Here is a 21705-nt window from a genome sequence, read left to right on the forward strand (position 1 = left end):
TTAGTGTTTTATAATTGTATATATTTTTTTAGTGATTTTACCAGTTTAATGTGAGGTCAAGTTTTTTTATAAACCACTATGATAACCCTCTGATTAAAGTCTGTTAACCAAAGCCAGTTATTTCACTTCTGAAGTATGGAGCTCTGCCCTGTTAAAAATGAGCAGTCTTCACATAGAGATAGTATGTATATTAACAAACTGCAAGCACAAACATCACTCTCTGGTAGCTTGGCCTTGTGCTGATGCTTGTACCATGGGAGTAAAGGTATTGTAAGAAGATTGGACAATTTTAATGTGCAGGGCTCTGTATTTCTGAAATTGCATTGAAAGTGTGTGAACGTTTAGTTATACAGTCAAAGACAAAAGTGTTCGCCCTCCTGAATAAACTAGGCAAAATATGGAATATGCAGTGTAATAAAGGCTATCTAGTTAGGGCAATCAAGACTTAAGTTCAGGCTGATCAATGAGACATGTCTATGAAATAAGAGTAACCTTGATTTAAATTAGACATTTGAAACAATGAATAATGTTTTGGTTTATTCAGTAGTAACATTTTTATTCTACTTTTGTGTTACATTTTTAGTAACTGGAAGAGTGTGTGGTAAATTGCGTGATAGTGAAAATCTTTGTACAGTTTAATAATTGAAACTATATGAACTGGGTTTATTTCAGGGATAAGTGCAATAAAAACGTTTTCTCTCCTGCAGGTACAGATATTTCAGTTTCTTGAATTTATCTCGTACCTGCAGCAGCGTTCTATTTATAACAAGTTCAGCCAGAGCATTGGTAATACTGGTGAAAATGATGGCATTTCTTTGGCGAGGTCGATCCAGTTCATCCATAACCCCCAGGTCTGCAATAATGTGGAGGAGGGAACGAGTTTCCTCATCCCTCCAGCAGACCTGGTGTTGCTGCTGTCAGAAGGGGTGGAAGCTTGAAACATCCTGCGGGAAAAAAGCTACATTATTCGTAGTATTATTATTATGATAATAGTGCTGGTCATAACGATCTAGTCGTTCTCATGCATCGTTCATAATACACTGAAATGAATAAATAATGGTATAAATCAACATCTCTATATGCAATTTATATATAATTTAGCCGCGACCCTCATCAAGAGAAGCGGATTGATAATAATGGATGAATATTTAACTGATTTGTATTAGTAAGACTGGGATAAGGAAAATCTTACGCTACAGAGGACAGAAATACCATATCCCAGAGAAGAGCATTCTTTTACATAGGGGAAGTGGAGGAGGTGTCGTGTTATTTCATGAAAGTCTATCGTTAAGTATTTTGCACCACTGTGGAGTTTGTTGCTATGGGACTAATTAGGCCAATTAGCGCGCACATTACTGTGCTTTACCAAAGTGTAATGGTGTAATGTAACTTAAGTCAAACACTTTTTTTGCCGTGTACTTTTGGAACGAGCACAATCATGCGTCATTTGTGCGTGACACGTTATGAATGCACTATAGTAGCACGATTAAAACTTGCATGTAAACACCGCCAATATTTCAATTGAATCAAAAGAACCTAAGCCTAATTTAACCTTCTATGAGGTTTAAGACCAAGTGTAAAGCAACATGATTTGCTACAGGAATACTATTTATATATGAGACTACCTTTGAACCTCAGCAACAAAACAGTTACAGCAAAAAATATATTTGGCATTATGTTTAGGATTACCCTCCGAAATGCACACATCTCATTGCATTTGGGTGTTCTAGATAATGGACTTAAGCCTGGGTCAAGCTTTCCTTGGCTTAACCACATGTACTCTGCATGCTTATAAATAATAAAGCATTACAGATGTGTCAATCTTATTATTGTTATATTTTCTAATAGAAAATGAAACAGAATTAAGATCTGCTGACCTTCAATAACTGGTGCTGATGCTATACCTCCGTTAGGATTTCCAAGAAGACCTTCCATCAATTTGTATGAACAGGAGGAAGACTGCAGGAGGATGCCACGTGCTCCAACATGCATGATGGGCATCTTCTTACCAAGAGGTCTAGAGGATGAAGATGAACTAAAAGACTTGCTGACGAGAGCGGTAAAAGAGTCTGTTGGTTTTAGAAAAGGGTGAAGTGCAATGTGTTTAAGTTGGCAGTCTGATGGCGATTCTTCTTTTTTTGTATCCAATTGTTTTAACCTACTCCTTGTACATGCAAATCCTTGCAGCTGCTGCTTCTGAAATGTAAACAACTGATTTTATTTTTAGATTCCCCCAGCTGGAACTGTGTCACCAACCCCAACACCAGCAGTATTCTTGAACTATATTTTGCAGCAGTACATTCAATTTCAGTTATCTTTCAATAAAATAGTTTAAGCTTACAGATTGAAAATAACAAAGTCTCAAAAAGGATATTTTATGTCCTTTGGTGCAGTAATAAATAAATATGTTTTGTTACCTTCCTGGGATTTTCTGCAAAAGCATTCTTACAAATTATAATATTTGACCCTACTTTCAAGGACTATTTAAGGAATGATATTTTGTACAGTGTTTATAAACATTCTGTTAAGTTAAACCTTGCTTTTGTGTAATAATGAACCCTCTCTAAACAGTGCTGGCACTATTGATTATGAGTTGATTTATTGGTACCCTGTCAAATATTTCTAAGTGACTGGCCTTCCCCTAAAAAATAAAAAATGCACCTTTTGGCAAATTTAGAATTGCCAACAGACATCCAATGGATGTCACTTAGCTATAGATAGCATTAAATGAATATGAAAACAAACAGCTGTTCATAAGTATATATATTTTAATAGAAACACCACAGTATACCTAACTATATAATGTTTTCTTATCAAATGTTGTAATCCACCAAGAATATTTTCCGGCAACTGAACGTAAAAAGACAGGCTAACATGTTAAACTTAATGTTAAAGTTCTTATTTCACTAAGGACAACTTGCATAAAAAAACAGTAAGCCGCAACACTACCAAAGTAAATGATAGCTAAATTAGATTATTAATGCCAATTGTTTTCATGTCAATTCTTAAACTTTATTTGTTGGCACATCCTATTTGGGAACACTAAATTGCTCCAGTTCTGTCAGTATTAACAACCATCAAGTTCTAAAATCTGTCTTTAAACACATCTACCGTACCGGAAGTGGGTACTGATGAACCGGACATGACTCTTAAGAAACATGTCCCAGTATCTTAAAGTACATTTATTTTTAAAAGGGTCTCCCTTCGGGATATAAAGTTGGACAATGTTTGCCATTAGTGGTGTGGCGAGACCAGGGTGGTTTAATGTTTGTTTCTCTGAAGGTTTGGATTCTGTTTTGTTTTGCTTTATTTCCAGATGGCTGCAGTTAAAATGTCAGTGAGGTTTCAAGTCTGTTGTTAAAAAAATAGACAGTTAAATCTGCAGTGCCCCATAATCATGTGTGTTTGACACTAAAATACAATTCGCTTATCTTTATCTTTTTACTACATTCTTTTGTAGTTAAGCCTTTTATGTATTATACTTTATCAGAAAAAAAAAAAAAAACTTTGTTGATATTCCCCAAAGGTATTACAATCACCCTGTATATTATTAAATTCATATCCAAACATCTTAAGCCCCATTTTGATATACATTATTACAAATGGAAGTACCATTTAAAGTAAGTTTGTGATTGTCCATTATTTCAATACACCCAGATATATCCACAACAAAGCAAAACTGAAAATATATTCTCATCTCTTATAAATACCTAGCCTCGGAAAATCCACAGTGAAGTTGTCTGCTAAAATAAGCACATGCTTTAATTGTCTTTATAAAAAAAAAAAAAAAAAGGGAATTTCACATGATTATGTTTTAATAAATAGCGCATATTTAATTAATTATTTTAAATACTAATTGGCATACTTCAATTCACATGGTACAATTTATTAAATTAGAAAGAAGGAAGCTAAATAATTTAAATCTAGTCCCTGCGTAGTTAAAAGTACAACATATATACAAATATAAACTATAGAGATGAAACAATAATTGTCATTGACTGGCACAATCAGTGGCTGGCTGAGAAAAAAAAAATGCTAACAATGCTACAGTTTATCCCTCCATTCTGTACTGATCCTGTATTACTCACACTGAATTCATGATTTAATACACTTGCACAAGAATAGACTGAAGGGAAAAGTCATTCTCAGACATAGATACACGCCAATCAAAAACAGCTGTTACATCATAATAAATTCCAATTAAGTTTCAGATTTCTGTTGCTTCATTCCACTTAAGCATATTAATGTTCTTCTGTTGGAAGACAACATTGTGATCTCCAGCTATCTTCTTGCACCCAGCCTTTTGGCTTTCCATGTGTTTCCATGATTACAGTCCTCATGAAAATATTGGTTCAACTACAGAAGTGTGATGGGTAAAGGGCAGTCTAGCCTTTTTTGGGCCTAAATGTGTTGTCCCGTGGACTTTTATTATGACAAGGGCCTTTTGTATATTTTCTACAGTCCAATTTTGGTAACAGCTCGGACAAAAAATTATTATATTTATAATACAGTCCAACAGCATCATTCATGAGGCTTCAATGACTCCCCCAAAACAACCTAAAGGAGACAGACATGTTAACATAAAAAAAAAAAAATCATTCTACTGTCTAAAGAAAAAGCATTTTTTCTACACCTAAATTAAAATTAAAAATATAAACATTGCAATTTTGTTCCTCAACCTGGCCATAGTAATTGATAAAAACACTAACACTAATTGTGTTCTAACACTAACACTAATCTTGGACAACCTTACCCAAGGTAACATTCGGTGAAATAAGTTATCTTTCCTTGACCTGTATGCAGGTCAGTGGTATTGAAAGATAAACCTTGCATTTTGACAAAACTTAAAAATAACAATAAAAGCCACTTTACACAGCACCTACTGACAAAGTAGTGGCAGTTTTAAATGTCCTATATAAATCAATGGTTCACAGGAAGGGAGGCTGTGCTTGAGTAAAATGGCATACCTATCTTTGTGGCAGTGGTGTCGTTATCCGTGCAATGAAGCCTGGACTTCTGAGAGTCTGGCACAGCTAGGAGTGCCCATCTTCTGTGCCCTTTGGTAAAGCTCTCCATCTCCAAAATACCGAGCTCTGTACAGCAAACCTTCCTCTAGAGGAGAAATAACAATCTCATGTTGAACACTGGGGTTAAAAGTTTAGTATACAGTCCTTTAAACATCCATCACTTCAAAAGGGACAGAACAAAAATAAGTTGAGCTGACCAATAACCTGACAAAATAAGCATGAATAATAATAATAATAATAATAATAATAATAATAATAATAATAATAATAATGTTCTGGCAGAGACATTTTAATGTGGTGGTAATGAGTAGAGGGAGACAGTTACAGAATTAATATTAGCAGGTTTGACTGTATATTGTGGCTATAAACACTGAATCATAAGATTTGAATAAAGAAACATGTTCTGAAAAAGTGTCAAACATGGATTAAGAACGTGTCTTTTATCTTGTAGCTGGAAAGCTTCTTCCATTTTAAAAAATAAGAACAGAGTAAGGTTGTGTTGATACAGTTACATTCTAGAATTCTGTTAACCTTCTATAAGTGACCTTGCTATTGATGAAAGTTTTTAATTATTTTTGTCATCATAAACTTACTCTGTTGCTTTTCCTTCCAGCAGTTGTTTCTGAGGCTAGAAATATAATCATCCTCTACATTCCGCTCCACATTTCTGAGATTCATCCCAGTGTATTCCTCGGAAAAGTGTGCCGAGACATAGTAAGGCACCTTCAGGAGCTCCGTTTGTCGCTTATGAGTGTGGCCCACTGACCTACATTTGAAATACACAAGTTAGAGATGAGGTCTCAAACTATACACTAGCAAGCGAGTCAATCAATGAATTGTCATTTACCAGGAGAGCCCCATTAAGTTTGCATTTAGTGTCTAAAGAAATCAAGAACATTTGCTTTAAATATATATATAAAGAACAGGCAGTTTCTTACATTTGAGTCTGTTATTAGCGGAGGAAGTTTATAGGATCCTGTTACTTTCATATCTCTGACGTCAACCATTTAATATAATATGGACGATATTTAAAAACAAAACTGTAACTGCTCATCTGAAAATTGTGTTAGGCTACATAAATCTAGGAAATGCCAGTTAAAAACACTGTTAACATCACCATGCTTTCAATACACAAAGCCAAACATATACAGTAGATATGTAGAAAGATATGGATTCATCATCTTAATAATAACTTTCACATCTTACTGTATGATCTGAGGGTGGTACAAATCAAGTCTTTTTTTTTAAATCACAGTATAACTAGTAAAAAAGTACTCTGAACAAATGTCTATATGTTTGACTGCAGCTGGTTGAAATATTCCTACACAAGACCAAAGTTTACCAGCATTTTTGTCATCAAATGGCACTCATATACAGGGAGGCCAATAACAGATCACTGTGAGGAACTTGCTCACAGTGCTGACTGTGATGGGTGTGGCCACAAAGGCCATTTTCAGTAATCCTGGGAAGAACAGCCACTTCACTGACTGTTTAAATGTCAGAGGCCTTGGATAGGTAAATACAAAAGACCCAGATAAGAACATAAGAAGAAGAACATAAGAAAGTTTACAAACGAGAGGAGGCCATTCAGCCCATCTTGCTTGTTTAGTTGTTAGTAACTTATTGATCCCAGAATCTCATCAAGCAGCTTCTTGAAGGATCCCAGGGTGTCAGCTTCAACAACATTACACAATTCTCTGTGTAAAAAACTGCCTCCTATTTTCTGTTCTGAATGCCCCTTTATCTAATCTCCATTTGTGACTCCTGGTCCTTGTTTCTTTTTTCAGGTCAAAGAAGTCCCCTGGGTCGACATTGTCTATACCTTTTAGGATTTTGAATGTTTGAATCAGATCGCAGCGTAGTCTTCTTTGTTCAAGACTGAATAGATTCAATTATTTTAGCCTGTCTGCATACGACATGCCTTTTAAACCCGGGATAATTCTGGTTGCTCTTCTTTGCACTCTTTCTAGAGCAGCAGTATCCTTTTTGTAACGAGGTTACCAGAACTGAACACAATGTTCTAGGTGAGGTCTTACTAATGCATTGTAAAGTTTTAACATTACTTCCCATGATTTAAATTCAACACTTCACAATATATCCGAGCATCTTGTTGGCCTTTTTTATAGCTTCCCCACATTGTCTAGATGAAGACATTTCTGAGTCAACATAAACTCCTAGGTATTTTTCATAGTTCCCTTCTTCAATTTCAGTATCTCCCATATGATATTTATAATGCACATTTTTATTGCCTGCATGCAATACTTTATAGTTTCAGGATGCCAAAGCAATCCAACAGTCAAACTGTTAGCCAGCACCCTTCCCCTATTTCAGTTGCTAGGGGCTGCATGGACCAAGGCAGTCATATTATAGACAGACCCTGTTCCATGTAGTTAGTCTAAAACTTAAAATAATTTGAAGAATTGCTTAAACTTTACAATCTAACAAATGTATGCAATACTGAAAATGAATGCCATTAATGTTAGCAAATGTTACTGACTCAAAGTTTTACTGTTTAGTAATTTAGGGTTACAGTGAGTGTAAATTGTGGATTCAAACCAAGCAAGCATCGTAACATGAGAAGAAAGAAACTTGACTAATTTAATATTTAACCATGTGTTGCATGGCTTGTCCAAAACAGTACAAAAGGTCACAATTTGTCAAAAATAAAACACAGTTGTTGAAAGGTAAGTTTCAAGTTTTTCTAACAGCTTAGATATATGAAACAAATGTTAAATATAGAACAGTTTACAACTAGCTTGCCATTGTGGACACAGTATACTTCAATATTAAAGGTTTCAATTATAAGATTTAAAGTAAAATACTGCTCATGGATTAGATTAGGCCATATCCGAAGCTCATGAGACTAATCAGATTTTTTTTGTCTTTCTAAATTATTTACCCAGGATTAGCCAACGAGTTTCGCCATCCTATATCCAGTTTAAGCAAAGGAAATAAATCAATCTATTTGGCTGGACATAACAATAAATCAATCACTTTGGGGAGGGCAAGCTTAATATATGTATGTGTGTGTGTGTGTGTGTGTCTTGGGGGTTGTTGCAACAGAGAAGGCCACTGTACTATATACCATGGGAAGGACACTCTTGAAGTACTGTACCATTATAAGTTAAATTAGTGAAATTATTTTAATGAAGTACTTCAGAACTTGGTCAGGGATTCAAACATTTAGTGGTTAGTACCCAAACATTTGGAGGCTGCCTCATTTATTTGAACCCTTTTGACAAAACAAGAAAATAGATGTACTCACGGCCTGAGGCTAAGACTGTAGGTAGGGCTGGAGACGATCAACTGGCTCAGCGCTGAAACTATAATGAGGATCAGGATGGGCATCAGCTGTACGAGAAGTGCCAGGCCCCCCTACACAATACAAACAGAAATGTGAGACTGATGGCCCCCACAAGAAGCACTTCAACAAACATGCTGTCTTGAATATACAGAAACCATTCATGCCTGACAACCACTTGAGAAAGAGACAGTGGGACTGAGAATACAGTTTGAATGACCAGAATTAGGAAAAACAGTTCTATAAAAACGTCTTTGTAGAATGCTTTTGTTGTTCAAGTCTGTTCTTTTGTTAAAAAGATGGTCAACATGAGTTTTCAGGAGGTGTGTTTATCAGTTACATATCTCCACCCTGTTGTACTGTTGCACTTTTTATTTGTTTAAACATTTTGAAATCAAGATCAGATTCTGTCCTTGTTTCTGATTAATTGAACTCATTTTTAATTAACTTGAGAGAAGTTAACCAGCATCTCCTCTAAACCAGTATTGTGTTTATGCTAGGCCATGCTGCTTTTTTACTTTTTATGCTGATCATACCTATTTTTAGATTAATATAGAATATTTTTACAGTGAAAAACTTACTAGATTCTTCCTAATGGTACAGTACTGAACAGATTTTTTTTTTTAGTGTGGATCTTCTCTTGACATCTACACATATTTTATGATGCATTTTAAATCAAAGGTTATGTATTCGTTCATGTTCAACACCCTTTTATGACTTTTTGCAATGTCCAATAAGTCTGTAACTTAAATGGCTGCTAGTTGCACAATGCACTCCATACAATACAAAGGGGCCTTCTTTTTGCAACTGCACAACTGAAGTGTGCCACCTAGTGATACTCTATGTTTCTATACTCTAGGTTGGTAGTCTAAGAAATACAGTATTCTTTTTTAATTGTATTAATTTCAATTTCTTAAAACAGGCTTTATATATATATATATATATATATATATATATATATATATATATATATATATATATATATATATATATATATATAAAATCACATCCCATAGTCTTGATTGTTAATGGAATTCTGATATAAGAAACTGCATGCCACTTATTGACAACATTATTACTAGTTGCCAGTGCTACAGCGCGCACTTGCATGATTTATGCACATACTTCATGCAGCTTTTAACAACACACTGACTTCGCAACTGCATCTTTCTGGGGAACTGAGGCAGAATCGGCTTTGAAACTGGCTGCGAAGCTGCATGCAAAATTGAGATGGATTTACAGCGAGGGGTGGTACATTGTAAAAAGCAGACGTTGGACAATTTATTATTTTAAAAATTGTGTTTTTTAGTAAAGCACCCCTAAATTACACTGATTTTGGGGTGCTTTGCAAACACTTTTTTCACGTCATCATTGCAATGGCACGTTTGTTTGCAAAGCACCCCGAAATCAATGCAATTTAGGGGTGCTTTTACTGTAATGTACACATCGCCAGAGTGCCGATATGACTGTGAAGGAGCCATCTTGTAAAACAAAAAAAGCTAAAATAGTCAATCAAGGAATATTGTTTTTTTCCTTACATCTCTCTGTTGTTCCCTCCTCTCTGGTCTCTGTTGATGTGTGTAGCGCATTCTCCCATTACTGTACACATGAACATTACCTTTAAGAGAAAAAAATAAATGGTAACTGTCAGCACACTGACAAAAACTAAACTGCTTGAATTACATACTGCCTTGGCTATAATTAAGATGTCCTCACGTAGAAAAGTAGGCCAAATGCAGTTTAACTAATCAGATGACAGTACTGTGAAAACTCAAGGACCTACGCTTGGATCATGTGGGTCTTAACAAAGGTTTTGTGATATTTAACAATTGTATAATAATAATAATAATAATAATAATATGAAGATTAAAAAAACACAGTTACAGATTCTGCTGACCCCTGCAGGCAGTATGAGGTAATGAATTATAATTAGATATATGGACAAGAGATCCTCCTGTTAACACAGTGGTTATGATGAGGCTGCTTGTTCACTCACAGCCCATTACAACTACAGCAAATTACTTACCAATAATGCACCCAGCTGACATATTTCAGCAAGGGATCATCTGAAAAATGTTTTTTTCTTATATTATTGTATTCTGGCTGAATGCTATATGTCTGATCATATTTCGCTGAGGTCTGCATAGTCTCCTGGAAATTAGATTTTTCACCTTGACTAACACTTAGCAGGATGGCAGGTCTAATTGTGACCAAAACACAGGAATCAAAATATAATGTCATAATCCCCTTGTCTGATGACTTTTTGGTACTGAATTTAGATCCGTCAGGTTTAAAGTGGGACTTACTTGACGGAAAGCCACCTCCGAAGAACATGTTAAAGAGGTCCTCTGGCGAGATGTCTGCCTCGAAGCCGTGGTGGAAATCTGAGTGCGAGTGGCCATGCTGAGAAGTGTGAACTTTCTCCTCACCAAACTGGTCATATCGCTTGCGCTTGTCTGCATTACTCAGCACTGCATATGCATTCCCAATAGCTGAGGACAAACAGTTTAAAACAAGTAAAAAAACCACTGAGCAACACAATACACATGTCACCATATACCATCAATTTAACATCCAATTTAAGCATCCCTATTTTGTATGCTTTCTATATCCACTGGCAGCATTAAACATGCATTAGAAATAATGTCGTCTTACTAACCAGCCTATTACATGATTGGTAGACCCTGTCTATACTGTATACAGGGGAATCATCATGTAATAATACTACCAAATACTACCAAAATATGCATTTTATAATGTCCCGATACTAAATGCTCTGAGAACACCTGCACTTTTAGCAGCATCTGTTGTGAGGAGAGTAATATTGAAAGCGTCCCTAGTGGACTCAACAGCAATTTTGCAATCGGATACTTTAGGTTAGGATTAAATGAAGGTTTGGTAGAAATGTGATTGAAAGTTAGGATGACGTTTGTGTAGATGCTCCTGGAGCATTTGACCCTGGGCGGAACAACATGTTGGATGTGGGTACTGAAGGTTCAAGTACCGATTTGGGAATTAAAAGAAAGTGTAATATAAAGAATGTTCAATAAAGTTTACCTTTAAATGCATCTGTAGCCCCTGGAGCATGGTTTTTATCTGGGTGAAACTTTAATGCCAGTTTCCTATAAGCCTTTTTCAGATCTTCTTCTGTAGCATCTTTGCTGAGCCCAAGAATCTCATAGTAGTTCTTACAGTGCTTTATCCTGGAAACAAAATAACAGCAACACCACAAATGAGGTTACTGAGAAAGACAAGTTGAAATACCATATGATTAGGAAGCTGTAGATTGAAATATATTTGCAGAGGTTTACATGCTAACCCACTTACAGTTTGGGGTATTACAAGCCTCAAAGGTTGTCAGTTGCACTAATGGGTTAAGCTGTAGTGCCAACATCTATGCACTCCGAGAAAAACTCATCAAGGACAGGTAGGATAATACATTACTACTTTGCTCATTTAAAACAGGTATCATTGGATCTGGATGGGTTTTCAGCATGTTCATTTACATTGAACTGCTGGACCCAATTAATTAAATTTTTGACAGTACATGGCTGCAAATAGTCACAAGAATGTGCTAGAACTACATGATAAATATGTATTACTCAAATAGCTGCTTATTGTATGCAAGTTGCTGGAACTGTTGAGAAATGCATAAATACAGTGGAACCTGTCATATCCGATCATATAAGATGCAATACCCACTATTAACCGATGGACCTCTGGCATGTGTCATTTACACATGCTGTTACCAACTGAACAGTACTGATGGAAACTGATCAATGCACATTAAATTCAGCTCTTACCAGGACAGAATGGATTCAATTGCACATAAAAAATGAGACTGTGCGTTTGGGAATTGAGTTTCACTTTTTAAAAGCTGTCACTTCACGTAACTGCCCAGTACAACCATTTTAAATAAAAGAAAGCAAGGGATCAATATAGGCCAATAACGGTACCGTTAAAGCTGAAACAAGCTTTGTTTCGTTGACCTCCAAAGCCAGTTTTGTGTTTGTGTGCACTTTCTTGTTGTTGTCTTTAGTTAACACACTCACGGTGCAAAAAAACCTGTCAGATTACTCTGGCATAGACTGAAAAAACACGGTAAGAACTGTTTTTGGAATGCTATTTTGGAAATTGTCAAATACTGTATTACAGCGCTTTGTTTTGCAATCATTTTCTTTGTATAGTATACATGCAGTACCGTACTTTTAGTGTTTTAGACACACTGATGTACCTGGCATTGTTCATTTATAACACCCTGATGTTAATAAAGGAACTACAATGTAGTCTAACGACTCCCTCCGAGATAGGATATTTTTACATATCTAATGGGCACCTGGAACCAATTAAATCAGATATGACAGGTTCTACTGTACTGTATATGTAACAGATAAGGGCCAACATTTTCCACTGTGCACAAACTGCTTGCAAACGGCCAACTCCATGATACATTTATGTTGCGGACAATTTGGCCACAGTGGAACATCTGACCCTAGGTGTTTTAGACTTTTCCAAACAGTGAGTTCAGAGCCAGGCTTGTTTTTCCAAAAAAACAAAAACAGATTTCTTTTAAGGTCAGGCCACTCACTCAACTAGTAAAAGTTGAAATCACCCTAACAATCCCGATCACTTACAAACAAAAGTGTATTTAGGCATTTCATTGCAATTACAGACTGTCCAGCTTGTATGAGCGAAATAAGGTGGACCTGCCTTAGGCTACCCTGCATGCACTTACCAATCGCACTAGAAAACTTCAGATTTCTATACCTTTTGACAGCTTCCAGCTGATCTGGCGAGTACGTCTTCCCACTGTCTCCTCCCTTATCCCCACTGGCTGAACTAGGCTCATCCCCACCTCTCCTGTGTCGGGGGCCTGTGGACTCGTTGCACTTGGACTGGTGGTTTGTGCTTGATGGCTGTCCATTCTGCGTGACGGCGTCTATCAAAGCTGAAAAAGTAGGAAATGAAATTGACCGTATGTGACAACGGTGTATGTGAATGCCCACTGGCTGGGCTGGGGGTGTTGCTCCATTAGCACACGCAGTGCTTCTCACCGAGGGACTAGAAGTTCTCATTAAACTCTAATTGGGCCCAGTTTACTAAGTTTCAGTGCAAACTGGTAGAAATACTGCACTCCATGCTAGGTACTGTTCTTGTACTTAATTTAATTCATACTTCTTCATTGAGCAAAGTTCACTTTTTATACTTACAAGTCTAAAGCACTTTGTGGTACCTTAAGTATAATTAACATTTTCTATGGAGTGTTGCAAGTGTCAACACCATTTAATAAAGAAACTCTTTGAATTTGAAGGTAAGAAAGTGTTGTAAATTATGTGATAAACTGCACAGTCATATAATCAAATGGCTACATTGATATGTATTCATAAAGCATTAGTGTGCCAGTAATTTAATTTACTAGAACTCTAGTGTTTTATCAGTACGACACATGGCCCCATGATCTTGTTAACTGTAAGCCCATTTCACAACACTTGTCTTACACTTTGGCAAGCTTTGGAAATGTGTTGATTTACCATACTGGATTTGCGAAACCACTGCGAGCTAGTGGTAACAGACAGCTACTAAAATGAGATAAAGTATTTTTTATTGCAGATGCAATCAAAAGTTGTTAATAGAAATATAGAGGGCTAGCAATGCTAGGAAATCCAAACTACTAATGTTAAAGTAAAACTAAACTGTGATAGTTAATTCACAAGCTGAAAATTATGTTTTGGTTGTTTAGTAAACAATTTCAGTCTACAAACTGCAGTTTGACCTCTTATCGGCACAAAAGTGTTTTTTTGGAAAAAGACGTGGACTGAACTAAACTAAAACTGCATAGGCCTAAATTAAATGTTTGTAGTCCAATAACCAATGATTCAAAGACTTTATGAACAGAATTTATGCTGCACACTGTTATAGTGGTTTATAATGACTTCCACTGCAGTTTCAGAAATATTTTGTACAAATTACACACAAACACACATTATATATATATATATATATATATATATATATATATATATATATATATATATATACACACAATAAAAAGGTGTTTAGCACTGCTTTAAATTTGTAAAGTGCTGGGGCTACAATTCTTTATTTGATACAATGTCAGAAGCTGGATACTGTGCTTGCAATCAAAAACGACAGAAGGGATTAGAATTAGCGACGACTGCAGATGGCTGCAGTATGATAAATCTGTCAAGGCTCTGCACGTAAAATGTGGCTAAGCTTTTGAATTGCTGAGCGGTACAGACATACAGTAAGTGCATTCACATATTTTTCAGGAACAGCAAAACAATGTGGCCGAAGTTAACACAAACGTACAACGATCTTGCTTGTTTTGTGTAGCAAATTACTTCTACAATATAATTTTTTCTTGCTTTCACAAAGTTCAGTTAACAACAAAAGAATCAATTTAAATAATAATAATAAACATGCAACGTCTTAATCAATATAAAAATATAGGTTATATTGGTCTTGAATGTCCTGCCTTCTTCTAAACACTACATTTCAGCATACTGCATCTTTGGGAAAACGTTTGTGGGATGTGTCAGTCTAGATCTAATTATCCATTTGCAAGCTACCACTACAACAAATACTGAAACACTTAACTGTCATGTGAGACAAGAGGAATTTTCTCCTATGGGAACTATACAAAATACATATTTAAGAAATATGCAATGACTTAATTAAGAAAACCTTCTTTAAGTTAAACAAATCGAAAAAAACAGTCGTACAACAAGTTAGCATAATAAACACTATACAGTACACGTTTCCAAAGTATGTATAATATACACTGTGTTTCATGTCAACAGTGTATAGGTAGTGCCATTGTCAATTTCAAATTGAGTTTTTTTATTTATTTATTTGTTTTTTTAATCGTAGTTACAAAACTAAAAAGTACTATTGTGTGCAGGCCCCATGAGAGTACGATCTTGTAGTTACGAGCTTGTTTAAACGCATTATTTAAACCAAATAATGAATACAATCTTAATCATAACAGGTCAGTTTATTTATTTATTTATTTATTTATTTATTTTACTAGAAACAAAAATAGTCTTTATAGCCCTAGCCTTGTAAAACATTTCAGATTTTGCTACAGCTGTCACACTTCATATTGCAACACAGATCTGGGAAATGTAGTCGAATCACCTTTTATAAGTTTCTTTAAAAGCACCCTAAAGTATGGCGTCAAAAAGCCGATAGTCCATAGTATAAAAATAAAATAAAAAATGCAACAAAACAAAGCAAACTCTTTTATGGAGGCTGACTTTATTTTTTTATAAAATACAATGGACTAGTTTCTCTATCCCAAGATAACCAGGGAATGTTTACAAAACAACAACTATCAAAATGCCTTGCGCTGCACCTTTTCGACAGTTGTGCAGGCCGGGGATTTGTAGTCCCTTTCCAAGGTCTAAAAACAAAATTAAGCTACCAGGGGAAATGTATTAACTCAGTCGCTCACAATGGATTCATTGGTTTTCGTGAACAGTCATAGCATTCACAACCGTAACAATTAAATTAGCGACAAATATATATATATAAAAAGATTGAGGCGTGTTTATAAATGACTACAATTACCAGCAACCCGTGCGCCGCTACCTTCCTCACGCCTGCGCTGTTTGTAGTTATAATAGTTTCCGCCGGGCCCCAATATCTGGAGCAGTATTAAAAAACCTTAGGTACAATTTCAAGCTTGCTATTTTAGTTTTTTCTGTATCTCGGCTTACCTTGTGCTTTAGATGTCGGGAATAGCCTCTGTGCCTTCTCAAGAAAACGCACAGCTTTCTCCAGCTGTTTATGTCTGAAGGCCGTCTCAGCAATCTCGATACAGCGCTCGGCTTCGTCCCTGTTTGATTCCATCGCAGAAATAACAAGAGCTCCGCTGGCGAGCGCGCCCAGATGACGTGCTGGGAATTGCTGTCGTGTTCGGTTGCATTAATTAGACGTCAAATGCAAAAGGAATAAGAATCGCATTGTCACATTTTGCTGTTTTTGTGTGGATGAAATGTATCCCATCTCCTGGTATTAATAGCAAAAGAGATATATAACAGACAAAATATTAAGATTTGTAACTCTCTTGACTGGTGTGTACATATTCAAGCACTGTCTGTATTATGGTAACTGTACGGTTCCTGTGTCAATTTCTGCCGCAGAAAATACCTATATGGACTTGGTACCATGTCCCCAGGCGATTCTGGAGTTGTGTGGTAATTGATAAAACCATCTGTCAGGAAAACACTGGAAATAGTGAAGACCAATCTAAAAGCTGGATAAAAACGAGGAAGAAGAAACAACACAGTCTTCCTCCTAAACCAGCTAATGACCACCTTCCCTGGGAGGAGCGGCTTGCGGATGCTGTGACTCCACTTTGGAGACTAAGTTATGAGAAGCAGCTTCAACTAAAGTTTGAAGAGCAGAAGAGAATTCTCTTGCAGCTCTCAGCCCGTCTTTCAGGTGATGCTGACCCCTTGAACCCACAGCCCTGGACCCGGGGCCAGCTCAGCTTCCCACTGCTGCCCACCCTGCCATCTCCAGTGCTGGGTGGGTACAGAAACAAATCAACCTTTTCAGTGAACAGAGGGATCGATGGTGACCCCAAAACTGTTGGGTTCTATGTTGGAACTGGCAAAGGCCGGAATATTGTCTGTGTTCGTTCTGACCACCTCTTGAATATGCCAGAAAAGCACAAAGAAGTAGCCCGGTTCTATGAGGAATTTATCCGTCAGTCTCCGTTGGAACCCTGTATCTTGTTCCATGAAGGCGGGCACTGGCGTGAGATAACGGTGCGCACCAACGCAGTGGGCAGCACCATGGCGATTGTGTACTTTCACCCGCAGAACCTAACACAGGAGGAGATCCAGCCCCATAAAGAAACCCTGGTGGAATTCTTCACCCATGGACCAGGGGCAGCTTGCCAGCTCACATCGCTGTACTTCCAGGAGAGCTCAATGACTCGCTGCACTAATGAACAGTCCCCCTACCAACTACTGTATGGAGAGCCTTATATCTTTGAGGAGCTCCTGGGGCTGAGGTTCCGCATCTCTGCTGACGCTTTCTTCCAGGTGAACACTTCAGGTGCTGAAGTTCTATACAGGACTGTTGGTGAGCTGAGCAAGGCTGACAGAAGCAGCATCTTGATAGATGTGTGCTGTGGAACAGGAGCTATTGGTCTCTCTCTGTCCAAGGGGGTTGAGCAGGTGATTGGCATCGAACTGATTGAACAAGCTGTGCAGGATGCCGCGCACAATGCCTCCCTCAATGGAATCTCTAATTGTGACTTCCGCTCGGGGAAGGCAGAAGTAGTTTTGCCCCAGTTACTGCCCTCGCTGGATTCTGCAGCCCCCCTTTTTGCCATTGTGAACCCGTCTCGTGCTGGACTCCATTACAGAGTGACCCGGGCAATCCGAAACTGCACTTCCATCCGCAGGCTTATTTACATCTCCTGCAAACCAGATGGGGAAGCAATGAGGAACTTTGCTGAGCTGTGCTGCCCTCCAGACAGACAGAAGAAGCTTCTTGGTGATCCCTTTGTCCCAGCTGTAGCCATACCTGTTGACATGTTCCCACACACTGCACACTGCGAATTGGTTTTGGTCTTTGAAAGATAGGAAGGGAAAGGGATACTCTGCACAATCTAGAGTCACAGAATTATATCTTCTCATTTGTGTTCTGTATAGCTCTCTATTCCTGTTTCTGCTTATGTATTTACTAGCCTGGTTGTCTCTTTTCAATCACAGACAACAATCATAAAGCTGAAGTTAGTTAAAAAATGACCACTATGAAATGTGCAGCTCCACATTAAATCAGAAATTAAAATTTAAGGATTTTCTTTCCTGGCTGAAACAAATTTGTAAGCATAATGATATAAGCACAAACAACAATAGAGAATTTTATGACAACATAACCCAGCCACCAAAACTCTAGTCTCAAACTGTTCAGTTCATTAAATTGATCATAGATGTGTTTGAACCCTGTTTTTAATGAACCTTCTAGTGTTTTGAACAGCTAACCAAACAACAGTGTGCAGACTACTAGACTCATGGCTTACCTTACTAGGTTAACCAAAACAAACCTGTATATGTCAACATGCCACACAATAGTTAAACATTAAGAAAAAAATGCCTGCAGTATTTGGATGAGTAATGGTGTAGGATAAACATACAAAATACACAGTCTTATTTGTGACAAAGTGGCTGTCATTAGTTATGATATTGTGGGCTTTATTCACAAGCTTGTCAGTTATTTAAAGCATATTTCTTCAAAGTCTGTTTTAATTAATAAAACTGTTCTTGACTTACGTTGACTTGGCGTATTACTGAAATACAGCCACATTAGTCAGCTGCTGCTATCTGGTGATGGATCATGGGTTTACATATTTAGGCAATGCAGTTGGACGACTGCATGTTGCACTTCAATTGCATCAAGATACATGCACTTATTGGTAAGCTTTATACATAAAAGGGCTGTGCAACAGTAAAAAATGTATGCAAGTACTTTAGTATATGTTATATCCAGGTCTTCCGGCAAGGGTTTAGCATGCTAACAAGCTTGATCCAATAAACCTGTTAGCTAAATGTTGGTACTATTATTATAATTATAATTATTGCATTATTGTTATTTATATATTTTGTTATTTTTTATTATTACTAACATATGTAGGAAAAGGATTGCACTGATGCAGATGTCCCATAAGAGAGTCCTCTTCTAAACCAATAAAACACTTGTACTGGTAATACTACTTTTACATTATATGAGAAACGTGAAGTCTTTCTGAAAGACACTGATAAAGACTCTAATCAGAATGTTTGTCATATAATTGTATACAGTTTTTTTTTTTTTTTTTTTTTTAAGTAATACTACAAGCCCTGGTCAAGACAGGATAATTGTGTAATACTCAACCACCTTTCCTTTCTAAAATGTTATATAAACAGTGAAATACATCAAGTTAACACATTCAATAATAATAATAAAAAAATCTTTAACAGAAGACTCCAGCTGACTTTAAATATCTCATTCCAGGCAAACACTGTAGTTTAAAAATAATCATTCTGTACAGTGTCAACTATGGGAACATTTACTGAATCTTGTCATAGTATTTGGAATATTAAAGTGGAGAATACTCACTTTGCCATGTCTTGAAAGAGGTAGGTTTAAGTAATTTGGAACAAGACAAAAGACACTCAAACACATTGTTGTTAAATAAAACAGTGCATGCAGAATTGTTTTGCTTTATTCAGACTTGTATACATTCAACTGTAATGGATGCTAAATGATTCTCAATATTCTATATAAATAATGTGGCTCTAAATTCTGTAGTGACCATCACCCACATGTAACTGCTGTTTTATCATCCTAGCTTTTTCCTCTGTAACTCAAAAAAAAGGGAGCTTTGGCATGTGCATGCCAAGCTGGCCAATTTATGTATCAATATGTTTGGAACAAACTGTATTTTGTATACAAGCCAACTTAAGTGCTGTCCAATGACTGTCATACTTTGCACTTTTGATTACATCATGGCAAATGGAACCAGATGTCATTAACATTGTCTGAAATGGACAGATTGCATAAATATGTACCCCGTCAGTTATACGATAGTGACCAGGGGGAGTTTGTCTAGTGTTTTATCAGGTAATTGCTTCCCCATCTACTTAATGGTTTTTACTGGCTAATACAAAATGAATTAGTGTTGTTGAGGGCTGAAATTGCTCACGAATAAACTGAGCCTTTTTATGCTTGAGCGGTTATAGTGATACTTATTTGGATAATTGAGAGTTATATGGCCTATTCACAATGCTATTTAAAGACAGATTTGGGCTTTTTTAACAACCATGAAGACAACAGTAAATATCTGTTACTATTTGCAGCAGTGGGATGGTATAAAGGAAATATCTCAGCGCTATACCTACTCCCTTTTGACAGTGCTATGGCTGGTTCCCTAGTTTTTTGTCCAACCTGTGTATTTTCTCACTATAAATTATTGACTGAGTTTGTTTTTGTGATGTTTTAATCAAAAAGTCAAGACATTTTAGATTATTGGTGACAGTTGACAGATAAGTTATCATTAGTCATAAAGACATATCATTTAGAGATGGCTCTGCACAGCTGATGTCAGACTAGTATCAGATATATATGCACTGCAGATTATTAAAAGTTAACACAAATGGAAATTAGCACATTTCAATGATGTAACCTTTCTTTTTAAATGTAGTTTTAGTCATAAAAAAGCCATAAAATGGTATGTGAGTCATAATACCAGACGCATACTCTCATACTTGTGCAAGAACATCTCAGTCCTGAACAGAATAAAATGCTGCGCTCCAAGCTCTGTATAACCCAAAGTACTTTTGGTCCTGTGTGAGACAGACATATTGTTTCATTAAAAAAAAAACCTCTTCAATCCAGTTGTAGTGTATTTGTACTATACTTACACAGAGTGGCCTAGGCTAGAACATCCAAATGAGTGAGATTTGGGAAAACACCATTAAAATGCCCGGTCTAGAAAAATACAAGTTTTTACTGCTTCATAAAAGCAGTGAAAAGGGAAAATGGACTTTGAATATTAAAACCTACCTGAATTTGTAAGAGGGAATGTCTCCAGGTGATACAGATACACAAAGATTGTTATTTTGAAGTCATAAATGTTATATGTGGGCTATATAAGTGAGAGATTTTATCTCAATCAGTTTGTCAGATCAAAGCAGTAGATACCCAATAATATTTATTTTAAAGTTAAACCCTGTTTCAAAGTTCAATGAAATGTCCACGTTGCCATTTTATTTGATTTTGAAAACTGTAGGTCTAAGAGCTCATCAGAAAAAAATGTTGTCAAATATACAGCTATGTCCAAAAGTATTGCACCATCCTGTAGAATTAACTAATTTTGCTTCATAGAGTCGAATGAAACCTGCTGAATAATGTTACGTTAACATATTGAATTACATACCTGTGGTCGAGCAGCTGTTGAATGGCGTGTGTATGGTGACGTCACAGACCAGGAACTACCAGAATCAAAACAATGGATGGGCGGGTGAAGCTGAACGCTACTGCGCTCAGCGTGTTTATTAAATAATAAAACAAACAAAAGATTTAAACAAACAAGACAGTACAAAACAAAACGGCGTGTTGGCTAAACAAATAAAGTTTAGCAGTTGTTTGGTTTTGGTTACGTTTTCTTTCTCCGCCTTAGCGCGGACAACTGGAGGATTTTATATTCTGTCCGAGGGGTTAACTAGCTGTTTATTATCTTATTTCCCCTCGGCCACAGTCTGCACAAGTTTAGTAAGGATGCGTGACTGTCAGCTAGTTAAATAATCAGTAGCTGATCAGCCACGCATCCTCACAAGGTTTTTAAAATATAAATACAAA

The 21705-nt window shown here is 36.6% G+C and overlaps 2 protein-coding genes across 2 annotated transcripts; one reads left to right on the forward strand and one right to left on the reverse strand.

Annotated features, from left to right (window-relative positions):
- Window positions 1-2750: 2750 nt before the first annotated feature.
- Window positions 2751-16200, reverse strand: LOC117414706 (dnaJ homolog subfamily B member 12-like). Its single transcript, XM_034024472.3, has 9 exons — window positions 16068-16200; window positions 13096-13276; window positions 11386-11531; window positions 10635-10820; window positions 9867-9946; window positions 8293-8402; window positions 5621-5793; window positions 4968-5112; window positions 2751-4557 (listed from the first exon to the last, which is right to left on the reverse strand). The coding sequence occupies exons 1-8, from the start codon at window positions 16198-16200 to the stop codon at window positions 4991-4993; spliced, it is 1131 nt and encodes a 376-aa protein (XP_033880363.2). The 3' UTR covers window positions 2751-4557; window positions 4968-4990.
- Window positions 16201-16450: 250 nt separating this feature from the next.
- On the forward strand, window positions 16451-19073 carry trmt2b (tRNA methyltransferase 2 homolog B). Its single transcript, XM_034024471.3, has one exon. It carries the CDS (start codon window positions 16455-16457, stop codon window positions 17946-17948), a length of 1494 nt encoding a protein of 497 aa, XP_033880362.1. The 5' UTR covers window positions 16451-16454; the 3' UTR covers window positions 17949-19073.
- Window positions 19074-21705: the final 2632 nt, after the last annotated feature.

The sequence above is a fragment of the Acipenser ruthenus genome, chromosome 7 (genome assembly GCF_902713425.1).
Source record: "Acipenser ruthenus chromosome 7, fAciRut3.2 maternal haplotype, whole genome shotgun sequence".
In the NCBI taxonomy this organism is placed as follows: Eukaryota; Metazoa; Chordata; class Actinopteri; order Acipenseriformes; family Acipenseridae; genus Acipenser; species Acipenser ruthenus.